At 39.2% G+C, this 14675-nt stretch overlaps 1 protein-coding gene across 1 annotated transcript; it reads left to right on the top strand.

The window, feature by feature from the left end:
* Window positions 1–253: 253 nt before the first annotated feature.
* LOC104618714 (ubiquitin carboxyl-terminal hydrolase 4-like) lies at window positions 254–14487 on the top strand (the record flags this gene model as incomplete). The annotated part of the gene is made up of 6 exons (XM_010284384.1): window positions 254–384; window positions 3976–4102; window positions 5224–5369; window positions 5535–5596; window positions 13575–13718; window positions 14370–14487. Coding segments are annotated over 6 exons (728 nt in total), but the record flags the coding sequence as incomplete, so codon positions are not given.
* Between the last annotated feature and the right edge of the window lie 188 nt (window positions 14488–14675).

Genomic DNA, 14675 nt, shown 5'->3' with positions numbered 1-14675 from the left:
CGGCGGGGCCTGATGCTCGGGTCGCAGCTCGGGCCCGGGTAACGCACGCCCGTGTGCAGCCGTCCCGTCGTGCAGCGTGCAGCTTTCGCTTTTGAAGCGGCCGTCCCGGCCTTGTAAGCGAGGAGATTGGTGCGGTTTCTGTCTACCCGTGGGAGTGATGGTATTTCTGAGGGTCATGGTAGTATGCTTGTAGTTCTTGAGAAAAAAGGATTCTGTTTGATGCTGTGCTTTCTTACATCTGTCTCCCTCTTAGATCCAGAAACTCAGAGTTTAAAAGAACACCTCATTGATGAGCTAGATTACGTATTGGTTCCCACCGAAGCCTGGAATAAACTAGTAGCGTGGTATGGCTGCATAGATGGACAGCAGCCTATTGTGAGGAAAGTAAGTACGGGTGAACCAAGTTCTCTTTGGCCTGCTTTCATTATCTGATCTCTGCCAAACTTAGACAATGTTTATTTTGTTAAACGTGAGTTAAGACAGGATCCTCAGCAGCTCTTTGTAGATAATAACATGAGGTCTTTTTATGTTGTTGTCTGAAAGAATGATCTCTGAATATTACAGTTAAAATACCTGACTCTTAAGTGATTCTCAGTTGGTGGGTTATATGGGGTAAGAACCATGAACCTTGTTCTGGTTAGCTTTTTTTTACACCATGATTACTTGGACTGGTGCAGTGCTTTTATATTGCATGGAATAGATTGTGCTTTGTTGAAAAATGCAAGTTGTTAGTCAAGCTTATCGATCTTCTGGGACAGAATGAGGCGTTGGCATAAATTGTCTTTTAGTACACATGGCTTAGGGACTTCCTCTGGAGTTTAAGGTGGTTCTTGTTTTCTCTTCCAAAACTCCGTGATTCTAAAATCATGAGAAGAGACATATCTGTGGTTTTCTGTAAGTCTTACTTTTGTCTGGCAAAATGCACTCATGAACGCATTCTGAGTATATAACCTGTTCCAGAAGGTGAAATTCTCAAGTTGATTTTTTTAAAAATCTATCAGACACTTGTTCATGCTTACAAAGGTTTTGGTTTTTATTTTAGTCTTAGGTTTTTGCTCTAAGTTGAGCAGTGCCAGTCTATGGGGTTCCTAAAGACTAATCACTACATAAAGTGCTTAGTGTTGATATAGTGTTCGGAATTAATATTGCTTAAGTTTAAATAGCATTATGTTACAGCAAGGGTTGCTTCAAGGTGTGCGAGACCCAGGAAAGTGTGGCACCAGAATGGCGAAAGGAAGTAAGATCCCTCTCCTGCAGGCCCACTCGTACTGATTAGTGGTTGTCAATGTTGTCATTCAACGTGGGCTAGAAATTGTACATAATGAAAAATTCTGACATCTTTGGAAAGTGTAAAGTATCCCAGGTTCACGCTGCTTAGTAGACAGAACTCCTGTGTAAACCACAAGTAGGGGGAGTGGAAAAGAATTATAGCATATAAAGGGGGTGTGGTTTTAGTAGAAACAGATAATTTTTTGAGGAATAGAAAATCTATACTGAGAAGAAAAACGAGAACTATTTGTGATCGGTGCCTTTCTGAGTGAGGAAGCTTTTGTTCATGAACTGGCTAACTGCTTTCACTAAGACTGGCATGTTATTAGACACTCCCTTTTCTGAAAAACTCTGAAGTTGGGCAAGGGGTTTGGAAGCTATTGGGGGAAACACTTGAGTGACTGGCTTGACTGTGTGAGCCTCCTTTTCTTGGGGTATCAGATGCCACTGTTCAACACTGTAATTATTGAGGGCTAGAGCCTAGAGCTAGTACTGTTTTACAGACATAAGGTACCAAGTTATTGTGGTCTAGTTAAGAGTAAAATTTTCAAGTTCTGAATTGCTGTGAGAGTTTCAGCCTGTGTTGTTCGTTCTTAACCTGGTAATTGAAGTGGATTTTTATATTAAAAAAAAAAAAAAGAAATATAGCAGAATAGTAGGTTTGTGGAATGTTAACAGCCTCTTACAAAAAATATAAAGTGAAAGGTCAGTGGGACACACAAGCTGCAGCACTGCACCTGAGTAGAAAGTGATCAGAATCTGATTACAGTATTCTCCAGATAGCATTGGAAGTGAAGCATTTGAACTTGTGGTTCTTTAATCCTTTTCCTAAAGCTGGATCAACTGTAATTCATACATCAAAATATCCACAGAAGTAGGATTTGGAAAGTAATTTTCAGGCATCTTTGCAATTTTTCAAGCTGGTATTTCTTCCATCCATATGTGCCTGATGATCAGAGACAAGTACAGGAGGATTGGATTAGATTTATTTGTGGTTCAGTTTTCTTTTGATAATCTCAAATCATATTTTCAGTCAGTCTTCTGTAGAGTCCAGCTGTAAAGTATATTAATATGCAAAATACAGAACAGTGTGCTTCCTCAGCGGCTAAATGCGTGTTATGCTCAGATTGCTGTCCAACGGGATGACCCAGGTTTTACTTTGACAGAGAATAAGCTAGTTGGTCAGACGCTGTTTAAAAGACATCTGCAGGCAATTAGAGACTCTTCTTTGCCATTCATCTGTCCTAACGGACATGGTGATCTGATCAGAAACTCCTTGGAAAGAATTCTTCCATTCTGAATATGGTTCTTGTTTATTTGTTTCTAACTGTTTATTTATTCTGTATCCTGCAGAACAGGAAGTCCTGTTTAATGAAATTCCTTCTGAAAAAGAAATGAAGAACTTGTGAATTTGTTCCTTTGCATTCTTTTAAAGAAAAAAAAAGTCTTAATTTGCCTGTCAAGAAGCTGTTTAAGGAGGATGTTTTACTTTATGTTGCAGCAGCAGAATACTGAAGGTCTTTCTTACATTTAAGGCACCTTGCATATCTAATACAACCCTATAAAAGCTCAGAAGAGGGAAGCATAATTTAGCCAAATTCTCAGAATAAGTCTTAGTGTTATTTCTCTGTTTCTTTCCAAAGCTGGATAAAGTGTTTTTTTCTGTAAAATGATACAGGTGTAGATTATAGCAAGTCTGGTGTCACACAAATAGAATGGAATAGACTGTTTCACTTGGAAGGGACCTACAACAATCATCTAGTCCAACTGGCTGACCACTTTGAGGCTGACCGAAAGTTAAAGCAAATTAAGGGCATTGTCCAGATGCCTCTTAAACACAGTTACTTTTAAAAATTATACCTGCTGGTTCAATGAAATATGATCTGAATTTTATAGACTTCATAGCTGCAAAGAACTGTGGAGAGAACTGAACTGTGGTGTGGTTTTTTTTTTTTGCTTCTCCAGTTACATCATAGTTGTATCATAACTGGCCTCTGAAATGTGGCTTCTTTTTTTCTGGCATAGTGTTTTATGATCTGCAGGGGAAGAGCTGTGTCTGGTCTTACAGAGTACCTTTCTAAAAATATGCTGAAAGCTGGTGGGTTGAGTAGATGCACCTACTGGAGTATTCTCTCAAATGCAAAACTGATTTGAAAATGACTCTGAAATAAAGCAATGTCATCAAAACCAGTTCTGACATATTTGTCTGTTTTTGCAAGGAGTGAGTAATGAGGCAGATTCTGCATACCATGCAGAAAAATAATTAATGCTTTGTCTTACTCTCTTCTAATAAAAAGGATTTTGCTCTAGTGTTCCATCCTTGTTTCTCTTTTATGTAAACCCTAGCCAAAGACTAGAGGGAAAAGATAATTTTTTTTTCTAGAATGTTTTGACTGTGTGATCAAATATTTTTCATGGATAACTAGCTGGCCCTATCGGTTCAGCTGTGATAGACCTTTTGAACTTTGTACTGTAGAAGGAAAGCACTGGGATTTCTTAAGTTTTAAAAACAAAGCAAAACGCCCAAACAAGCTGACCGAGATTGTGACTGAATCTGGACTTGAGAGCAAGTCAGTCTTCAATTTATGGCTTGACTTGCAAGAGTCCTAAAGACTTAAAATATTGAGACAAATGTACCCTACAGAGTACAGCTCAGTATTTTAACTTAGTGTTATTTTGTTCATTGCATCTGCCTTCTCTTTGCAGGTTGTGGAATATGGTCTGTTTGTGAAGCACTATAAGGTTGAAGTTTATCTTCTTGAGCTGAAGCTGTGTGAGAGCAGTGATCCTGACAATGTCATTAGCTGCCACTTTAGCAAAGCAGATACTGTTGGTAAGTAGTTCTCTGATACATGAAGCTGTGCTCTGATGCTACTTCAAGACATATTTAGTGCCCTCCAGAACAATAACAATGTTGATAAACTGGAGCGAGTCTAGTGAGTACAAACAGGACAGTTGGGGTTGGAGCATGTGATGTGTGAGAAGAGGCAGAGGGAGGTGCACTTAACCTGGAGAAGAGAAGACTTTGGGGGGACCTCGTAGCACCTATGAGAAGGTGACTGAGAACATGGAGACAGGCTATTTACTGAGTCGCAAAGCAAGAAAACAACAAACAATAGTCATAAATTGAAACAAGACAGATTCCAACTGAGTATAACAAATATTTTCCCAATCGGGACATCTAGACATTTGAACAGGGCCCAGAGGGATGGGGGAATCTCCTTCCTTGCAAGTTTTGAACACCTGACTGGATAACCCCCAGGCAGTCTGGTCTGAATGCAGTGTTGACCCTGCTTTGAGTGGTTGGACTAGGAACCCCCCGAGTTCCTTCCAGCCTCAGTGATTCTGTGTGTGCCACAGGGATTTGTGGTTAAGAGCTTTGAGGAGCACATTGCTTGCTAACTCATGTCCTTAAGAAACATCCATGGCACTCATGTAAAGCAGTTCTGTTTCTGGTTCTCCGATTCCTTCTTCCTAGTGTATGAATATTTTAGTTACCTTCTTAATGGCTCTTCCTACACTTCTTCCTGAAATTTGCCCTCCACCCCTTTCTTTCTGTATCATTGCTATATTTTCCCCATGTAAAAATGCAGAGTGTCAGCTGTCATATATGTCCATAAAGATGCTTTTTTTCAGTTTGCTGAAAACACTTCTTTCTTGAACCTGTGTTTTCAAATGATGGCTGTTTCACAGAAGTTGGCCTTTGTGTTCTGATCATTATTGGTTTGAGGGCTTTACAGGCAAATACATGACTGAAAACAGAAGGTTTTTATTCTTTTAGACAAAATATTAGACAAATTATATGAGCAATTGTGACTTATATGATACACTCTCTACTCAAAGGATCTTGAAGGATCAGTGACACATCTTATTGCTGAATGTCTGTCTTGTCACTTTTTTTTCAAAAGCACTCATGTTTTAGGCATTTCGGTGTTTTTTTTCCCTCCTGAACAGCTACCATCGAGAAAGAAATGAGGAAACTATTTAGTATTGCAGCTGAGAAGGAAACTAGGTTATGGAACAGGTACATGAGTAACACTTATGAGCAGCTCAGCAAGCTGGATAGCACTGTGCAAGATGCAGGGCTCTATCAGGGTCAGGTAAGGGCATAACTTTTTTTTTTAGATTCTCTGCTTTCTGATATGTAATTTTTTTCACTTGCTTTTATGTACTTGGAACAAACATTGAAAATGTGATTTAATGATTTTGGAAAATGTGTAGTGGATTTGCAGTTATCTATCTTTATTACCTGAACTCTCTTTCAGGTTGTTCTAATAGAAGTGAAAAATGAAGATGGCACATGGCCTGGACAGCATTTCCTGGCAAAGTAAGCAAGCAAGCATGTTCTAATGGGTTCTGCTGCTTTGTCAAGCTTCTTCACTTGTTTTCAGTGACCATGTGTTCTCTGTGAAAGCCTAATTATTACTGACTATTGTGGATTTCTTTGTTTTGGGTATTTTGAAGGAGGAGACAAAATCTTGAATATAAATATTCTTCTGTGGTTCAGCTGCTGGTTTCTTGTCTTAGCAACAGTCTTCTGTTTTAAAGCCCGTTTCAAATAGGTTACCTAAGGATTAAGTAGTTTGAGTTTCAACAGTGCTTAGGAGAAAGTGCCATTTACATTGAGCTAGTCTACTTAAAAAGCTATCTCAGCAGGCTGCATAGTGAAAAAAAAAAAAAAAAAAATCTGTCTTCTACCACTGTGGAACAAAAAGGATCTTGAAGTGTATTTCCAAAACTGCCAATAGTGAGTAATTAGAGTTCTGGTACTTCCTCCTTAAAAAGGGTATAGAAATAACTTAACGACTCCCCCCTGCTGCCCAAGGCAATTAGAAGCCTGTAAATACTACACAGATTATCTCTCTAGTAACTATTTTAGAGAAGAAATGAATAAGAAGGGGGGATTGATGAAATATTGTATGTATAGAGTGAATGGTGTAGAATGGAAGTTGCTTGCAAATGGTAAAGAACTGCTCCTATCCAGTCATACTACTGAAAGTAAAACCCTGTGATTTTAATAGTCTGGCATACTTGCTTTTCCAGGAGTAGGCCAGCAGACTCAATATTGATAAAAAAAATGTTTATCTGTACAATACAGTTAAGTTGTAGAGCTTGCTGCCAAGCGATCTCATTTGAGATCAAGATCTTACTAGGGTTATACTTGAAGAATGGATCAAATAGGCCAGTGAAACCTGTTTTGAAACAATTCTGTACTTCTGAGATACAATACTGGGTAAATAGATCAGGAGAATGTTTATAGGATTATAGTGAACTTTCTGTAAGAATACAATGTGAAAAGCATCTAAACATTCATATCGTGTACATAATCAAGTACTAGTTGACAGTCAGTATTAGAGAGGCAGCCGTGCAAGACCAGATCATAACCTTTTGTTTCCATGTGAAGCAAAGCTAAAAAAGAGCCCTGTAGCATTCCCAGGCTTCAGTCTTTTATTTTTTTCAGCAGCTAGTCTGGTAGGTAAAGAGTTCTAATTAACCTCTAGTGATATTTGAATGAAAATGGTTATCAGTATGCAGATTAATATTTTCTAATGATGCAGAAATAAACATTTGCATATTATAATGTAGAACTTGTTAAATTGACTTGATGCTGATAATGGTGGCTGAAAGAATTGTAATAGGTCATACATCTAGGATTATCTGTTCCTTTTACTTTGGCTTGGCTAACTTTTCCTTTGCCCTTATCTCTTAAGAAACTAAGCGTGTATATTCCACATAATGTCTTCCTTATACAGTTGGGTGCATTGGTTTAGCAGGTTTTGCTCACTGGCTCTTTTGCCCTTATTTAGCCTTGTAGGTTAAATGCATAATAACTGTTTGTTCAAAAACACTGTTCGGGAAGCCAAAGAGGGGAAGAGGCGGGTGGACTGCCCCTCCTCTTCAGGATTGGCATTGGCGTGTGCTGATCAGCACACTAGCTGCTGATCAAAAGAGAAGGACCTTTTCATGTGGCCAGGACAAAAGCGCTCTCTCAGGAAGGCAGCATGCTTTAATGTCTTTGGGTTATAACGAGCCCCGCGGGACTAGCATTGTGCCTTCCTACGCCAAAGGTGGCTGTGTCATGTAAGGCAAGTCAGGTAGAAAGACTGGACTTTAAAATTCTTTCTGTGTTTGAAGTGGAAGGAGGAAAAAGTTGAGAACTTTTATTCTTTCATAAACATATGATAACAAAAGGTGATAATGAGAAGTAAGTATTTTCCTGTTGGGTTCAGTGATGTTTTCTATGCCATTTTATGTCTTTAAGCTACTAATGTTGTACAGCAGCTGCCTTGATAACTCCCAAAATGCATATGAATCGTATTCATACTGTTGAAAATAATGAGGGAGGCTGTACTGGATCTGGACCAGGTGTGTCCAGTAGCCTGCCTCATAGTGTGGGCAGTAGCAGATACATGTAGGAGGGGTTAAAAAGGCTCCCTGTAAGAAGAGGGCATAATTAGCAATGCATCTGCCATGGTGTACTGCTGTCTTCTGGTAGCCTGCAGCTCAGGCTTTATCCGAGATGACCGAGTCTAGATACTTGTGTTGAATGTATGTTGACGGTCTGCGGGGACTTTTCGTCTGCATTTTGGCGCCACCTCTGTTGCGTGTCATCACTCCCTGTCAAATGTGAGTGGGCTAGTGGCAGTCTAGACTGGATCATTTGTAGATCCTAAGTTTTCTTTCTGCTGTTCTTTCAAAGGTTATTTCACAAAGCTTTTTACCTATTTTTAAGAGGTTTGGATTTAAAAAAAGAAATAGTGAAGCTCTTTTGTTGTTGTTGTTACACAGTATATTCTCAGTGAATAAGCTAAATTTAACCTTTCTTGAATCATTTGGTGTTGCTCCATATTAATGCATTTATAATTGCCCCATGCTTTCCTTTCCCATCAGTCATAATCAGTTCTGAAGTTTATTTGGTTTCCTTCCCTTTTTTAGGATATCTTCACATAAATGCATAAATACTTAATTTATGTAATTTATTTGATGTTTGAATATTCTCCAGCTAGTTCTCATGTTTTATTGAGAATCCTTAATTTTTTCAAGATGTTCTTTTATTAAGGGTAGTTTCATATTTCATTTAGTTTTGAATACACTGTCTAAATTCCATATCCCTGTGAAGTTGAAATCTAGGAAAGCACAGTACAAAGATTTCTTCTCAATCTCAGGTTGAGTCTTTTACATAAGTTCATCTTGGAGCAGCATGTTTTTTTTTTTTCCCTTGGAGAGCAGTAATTTCATAAATAAAATAATTAATAAAGCTTTTCTATAGAATTAAAAAAATTAGCTGCTTGTTTAACTGTGTTCTTCTATTGGCCAGATATCTCATCAGGCAAACCGCAAGTGAAAGCATACTTTGAGTGTGTTCTGAGTTGATATTTTAACATTTGTTTTCTTTTGTTCTGGAAACATTAGAAATCTGTACTGCAACGAAAGGTTGTCAGCATTTTAACTGCTTCTGTGAGCTGGTGAAAGACTTGCTAACCTGGAGTGTAGGGTTCAAATCTCATTAATGGGTTGGGACGTGGTTTGTCTTCCCATGGGCGTGTTTGTGCATATACATGTTGCATTAAATATGACATGTTTAAGACTCCAGATTAATGAGTTTAGTGCAAAGTCATAGGGACTGTTTATATGTGTGAAATCCTTGGGTGATGGTGAGCAATTGAACGGAACAGAACTGGTGGGAGAGGAAGAAGGAGAGTAGCCAGCGAGAAGATACAGAGTTCCCAGCCCAGAAGAGTATGAGTGTCTTATCCTGTGCACTGATAAAGTTTTCAGGGTAGGTTACACTGTATTGATTCTACAGAAAGTAGAATTAATAAACCTCTGTAAAGAGGTTCTTTGATGCTAGAATTTTCTTGCTGTTTCATCTTCCTGCTCTTCTATTTACTGATGGTACTGTATACTTGGTGGACTCACCCCCTACTCAGTGTTCTCAGTAAAAACGTTGAGGACTTGTTGCTTGGTTCACCCATCTTGTAACACATGTGGCTTTTCTCAACTACTCTGTCTTGATCTGTTCAACCTGATAGAACATTCACTGATAGTACATGCCAGAAATTACTGTACAACTTTTAAGACCTCGGTGGTTGATATGTATTTCGTATGTACATAGTACCATCATTAAATGTCCTTTCATACTTAAAGCTGATCTCCTTCCCCCAGTTCCTTGTGTACTGATGATTTTAGAGGACCCCATCAGCAGCTGGGCTAAATATTTTGTGGGCAGATCTTTATTACATGACTTTCAAGTGCTTGAGTTTGCAGTGGATGCCATGCTTTCAGAGTAGTATTGAGTTTGTAAGATAAGTTAAGGAGGCTTTTGCATGTAAGAACTTTCTAAATGAAAATCCATTATGGCCTCTGCTTTGCCAATTAAATATAAGTTCTAGCTTTTCCCGCTTCGACAAAAACATTTTGTCACAATATTTTTAAGGGTTTGTTTTTCTTTTGTTTTTTAATATTGGTAGTTTAAAGGAGGAAGTCTAATTCTACTGTATGCTCTAAAAGTAGCCTCAACTAAGTTGAAATACTTTTTCTATCTCTATCTTCCAACCACTTGGAAGCCTTTTAAAATATTTTTTTCAAGCTGTTCAGCTTAGCAGTTTTTCTGCTTAGCAACCATATGGCCTCACAGTTTCTGTACTAGATTAATCTAACTTTGTCCTCTTCATGCTGCTAGTTTCCAGATTTCTCCTCACTTGCCATTTGTGTGGGTTTTTGACAGGTTGCATGGCAAGATGTGAAACGTCTGTCTTTAATTGGCAGACTAGGGGCAATGTGCATCAGTATTGTGAAGCATGAAGTTGTGTATGTGGAGATGAAGAACATGAGCCCGAAATACATACTGGACTCTGGGGGAATGGGATTCCAGTCCTGGTCCAGTCTCCTGAATGTGAGCTCCTGTAGCAGCCTTGAGGCAAAAACAAACAAATAACCTCAGTGGTTCAGTAGGGAAATGTTAAGTGTGTACCAGAAGACTTTTTGGTAACGGGCACACTGATAAAACTGCATGTGGAATGATCGTGTCCTTGTGAGGTTGTCAACAAATTTGAAAAGTGGACTAATGGGAGATTTCAGAAGGAGCCAAGTGAGTTGTTGAAGAATTAGCAAGTAATTTTTGTGCTAGAAGACTTAGAAGTACTATATCAGTGAGAAATTTAAAAGGTAATTTTAACACTTAAAAGCTTCTGTGGGATGTGAGAAAGGGAAACTGAAGAAGAAACTCTACAAGCAGCAGGTGGAGATGAGCACAAACCAATGTCCAGATGATGAAGCCAGATACTCATGCTGCAAATGAAATGCAAATTTCTTCTGACTGTAAGGGTTATTGATCATTTTAACAGCTTATCTGTAGTCTGCTGGATTGGCTATTGCTGGCCACTATGAAACCATGATGGTAGATTTTTCTAGAAGAGGTATTTTAGCTCAGACAGGAATTATCTTGAGGGACTTAAATTGCATTTAAGCAGGAGGACTGATTCAGCAGTCATACCATGCAGCCTAATCCTCAAACCTGTAAATTATTTTCTCAAATCCCTGAACTGTTGCATGGTTAGATGAAGTCTATCTTTGCTATAGTTTACTCCTGTATAGATTTTGTTGAGAAATGTAACTGAATATGTTTATCCCTGTCAGAAACATTGCAGTAGTGATTTCCTACAAAGAGCAAACTAAGCAAACAGAGTAGTTTCAGTGGTAACTCCATGAGTACCCCAGAACACTTTATAAGGTTCTAAGTCATGAACTTTAAAGAAGAAATTATGTTTATCTCTTACTTCAGAGCAAGGTTTTGGGGCCTCTATTTCCAAGGGAGCAGAAGTTGCATACTGTGGGAGACAGCAGTGGAGGGGACAGAAGGCTTTGACAGGTCAAAGTCTTGCATTTCCACAGAAACCATTTTTTGGGCATTGGGAATGAATGCTTGGCATCCAGGACTTCAGTTGTCACCTCTGTGTGTAAATTAGACAGTCTCCTTGAGAGCCTACTGTATTGTGGGGTCACTAACAGTAGCTTCCTCTCCTTGAATGCTTAAAAAGGGAAGCTTTCAGAGAAAAACGTTTTTCTTAGCTGCTGTCTCTGCCTTTCACCTGGAACCATAGCTACCTTTGTGACCATCTTGTGAAATCAGGGGGAGCAGCTGTATTTAGTAAATCCTCAATCTTTCTTCAGTTGTTACAGATGGATGAGTAACTTGTAAAATGTAAGAATGCTTAGAATTTCTTCCCAGGTGCATTTGATTTCTCTTCCTCCCACCCCCTCTGCCCCACTTGGAAAGCTGTTGGCCTCTCTTTTGTTGTTTTACTACTTACATGATGCTTTCCAATTTTCTAACAGGAATTCACTCAAGATCCTTGATGACTTTGTAGGTAGACCTTACCTCATGCTGACTTGTTTCTTATCTTTGCTCTCTGATTATTTTTTTTATCTTCTTCCATAGTTCTTAGTCTTTTCTGTGCATAGGGTACTGTTGAAGTACTGCTTGGAACTCTTGCCAACTCAGTTGCAACCTGACTCCTGATTATGCACTGCCTCTATGCTTCTGTTGGGGAATTTTGAAATCGCTTAAGAGGTCATCCTCCTTTTCTTTTCCCCTATTAGATTTTCTTCATATTCTTTTCCGAGTGTCTTATTCTGTTCTCTTGCTGGGGTCAAGCATGTGAAGCAGAGATCCTACATTTTAAGTCTAGCATTTTCTAGATTACCCTTCTTTGATTCTAGATAATTGATTTCTAATTGAAACTGTTTAAAATGTGTTCTTAATGGATTTCCAGGCTATTGTTAGCTCAGTTATTTTGTTCTTAACCCTTGAAACTCCCAAACGTGGAGCATGAGTCTGATAATTGTTGTTTTAGTCTATATCTTCTTGTTCTCTCGTTGATCTTGTGTCCAGGTAGTCTTGAAGTTCCACCTGCAACATGTAATGACCAGAGGGTTGTGTATTATCCCAGAAACAGTTGTCTTAGTTATTTTGGTAGATCTGTTCACTCTTTCTAGTATGCTTTCCAGTATACATTTTGGTTGTGCTGGCTGGTTTTTTTTTTAAGCATGCTTTAGGTTTAGACTGTGTTTGGGATTTGCGTTTTCATCTGGAAGCTCATGTTGTAACTTGTTTCCTTCTGTATTTTTTTTTTACTGCTATTGTATTTCCAAACTGGTAATGCTGTCCAGCTGTTCTGCCTCCTCTTGGCCATTATGGTTTGTTCTTTGTCCTTTAGCTTTTGTTCCCCAGACTTTTGCCGAGACTGTTTTCTTAATAGTATCTGAGCTATGAATATGCATTTTTAGTTTGTATTATTTGAGAATCAGGGCCATAGTAAGAGAGGAAAAAGAACAAGCTAAAGCTTGAGGGCACTGTCCTCTGCTGGTGCTCTGCTGTGCTTTGGGTGTGTTAGCCACTGTTGTGTCGCGGGTGGTGTCCAGCACCTAAGTTTTGCATGTTTAATCAAGCAAAGATGGAGGGAATAGACTATTTCCCAGTTAAATCTTGCTATAGAGAAATTAATTAGTATGAAAATAGTTTCTTTAAGCTTATTTATGTAGTGCTATCTCATGATTTTGCTTTTTTTTTGTGGAGCTAAAGCTGGCTGTGGCAGAACATCATTGACTTTTAGTGCCTTGTTGGTCTTTTGTAACACTGTGTTCCGGTTCTTTTCTGGACTAGGAGAGTAGCAGCCTGGAATAACCTGGGTTTCACAACCACGTAGGCTTGAGCCTTATGAACTTTTTTCATCCGTTTCAATATCTCCAGTCTCAAAATGCTGAGGATCGCTATGCGCGCTGCTGGCACATAGCAGTGTGTCATGCCTCCAAGCAACGTAACCGTATCAACTAGGCTCCGTTAACAAACTGTTTTGTGCCCACTCTGGTTTTCTTCTTACTCATTAACATTCTGTTTGAGTGGGTGATTTGGGTTTCAAGTAGGGAAGGACTGACTTTGTCACTTTTAATGTGGGGCAAGTTTTTTGTGTTCTTAAGGTTGGGATTTTTTTTGCTTGCTTAAGGTGGTTTACTGAAACTTAAAGCTTGCTTCCTTGTCACTCATGCCATCCGAATTGCCTGCCTACTTCAGGCTGGGACCCATATTTTGCTTTAAGCAAGAATTGTTACTTCTGCTTCTGATACTTTTATCTGAGGTTTCTGTTCCAGACAAGTGTTTGCAAGTGTGATCACACAGATAAAACAGTAAATTCTGTGTGTGGGAACTAACCATACTGTGGCAAGTCCTTGGAGTTTTGCGGGAGGTGGGGCTGGGGGCAAAAAAAGTAGTAGCACTGTTTCTACTTCTTTTTCCTTTCTCCCAGATCAAGCACTGCAACTAGCAGAAACTTTACTACCTCTTCAAAATCATCAGCAAGCTCTTATTCCTCAGTGTCTGCCACTTCTGTCATTACTAACGGTGATAGCAGTAACTCCTATGGACTGAGCAGCTCCCACCTGGGCAGGGGGTAAGAGCAGGACTGCTCTTTTTGTTTTTGTCCTTCATGTGAATAATCCTGTGCATCCTTGCCTGTATAGAAAAGGAGTGAGATAGTGCCCTGTGAGGAGTTCTGCTACTCTTGTGTGCCTGTTTAGCAAACTTTGCTTTTGAAACCACTGCGTTTTCTGCTATTCCTTCCTCACTTGCAAAAGTAGCACATGTTCCAGAGTTTACTAACTGCTAGGGCGTTGCCTGTTTTTGAGGCGATTGGGAGTATGAGGGAAGGGATTGCATTCTTTTCTCCATCTGCCAGTGTAGTAGAAGCCTTTCCAGGTAGAGATCATAATTTTTTTTATTAGCTCTTAGAATATATCATATGTTCTCATACAGACTCTTGCTGCATTAGGGTAGTGTGCTGTGTACTTGTAGACAGAGGAAATTGATGTGTTATGAGCCATAAATTAATAATAGATTGTGTAACGATTAACGTTTCCCAAGTTAGCACATATACTTCATGCTCCTGGTATTCAATATTAGCCACTATGAAGCAGCAGAAACATGTAGGCTGGTTAAACAATTTCAATAAACAGTGTTTTGACTCTGATTTGATGTGACTCTTAAACAGTATTGAGACTTGGTAAACTCCATTGTGGAGTTCACTGTGTTGTCTTTCTTCCAGAGGTTCTGGATTTGTCTGTAACTCTTACAACTGTAGGGACAGTGCTCCCCTCTCACAACCAGGACTCTGTGGACTCAGTAACCTTGGAAATACCTGCTTCATGAATTCTGCATTACAGGTAAGAATTGGCAAGAGCCCTCTTCAGAAATAAATAAAAGAGCAGTCTCGCAGAGATTGTGGATTAAAATCTGTGGAAAGAAAAGCATGTCTTAATGTGATTCAATGAGGAGACTGCACCTGTGACCTGGTTTCAGCCAGGACAGAGCTGTGTTTTTTTCACAGAAGCTAGGGTGAAACTGTGTTCTG

Source organism: Phaethon lepturus, unplaced genomic scaffold (genome assembly GCF_000687285.1).
Source record: "Phaethon lepturus isolate BGI_N335 unplaced genomic scaffold, ASM68728v1 Scaffold56083, whole genome shotgun sequence".
In the NCBI taxonomy this organism is placed as follows: Eukaryota; Metazoa; Chordata; class Aves; order Phaethontiformes; family Phaethontidae; genus Phaethon; species Phaethon lepturus.
The sequence above is the reverse complement of the archived record's forward strand: the minus strand, read 5'-3'. Positions and strand labels throughout refer to the sequence as shown.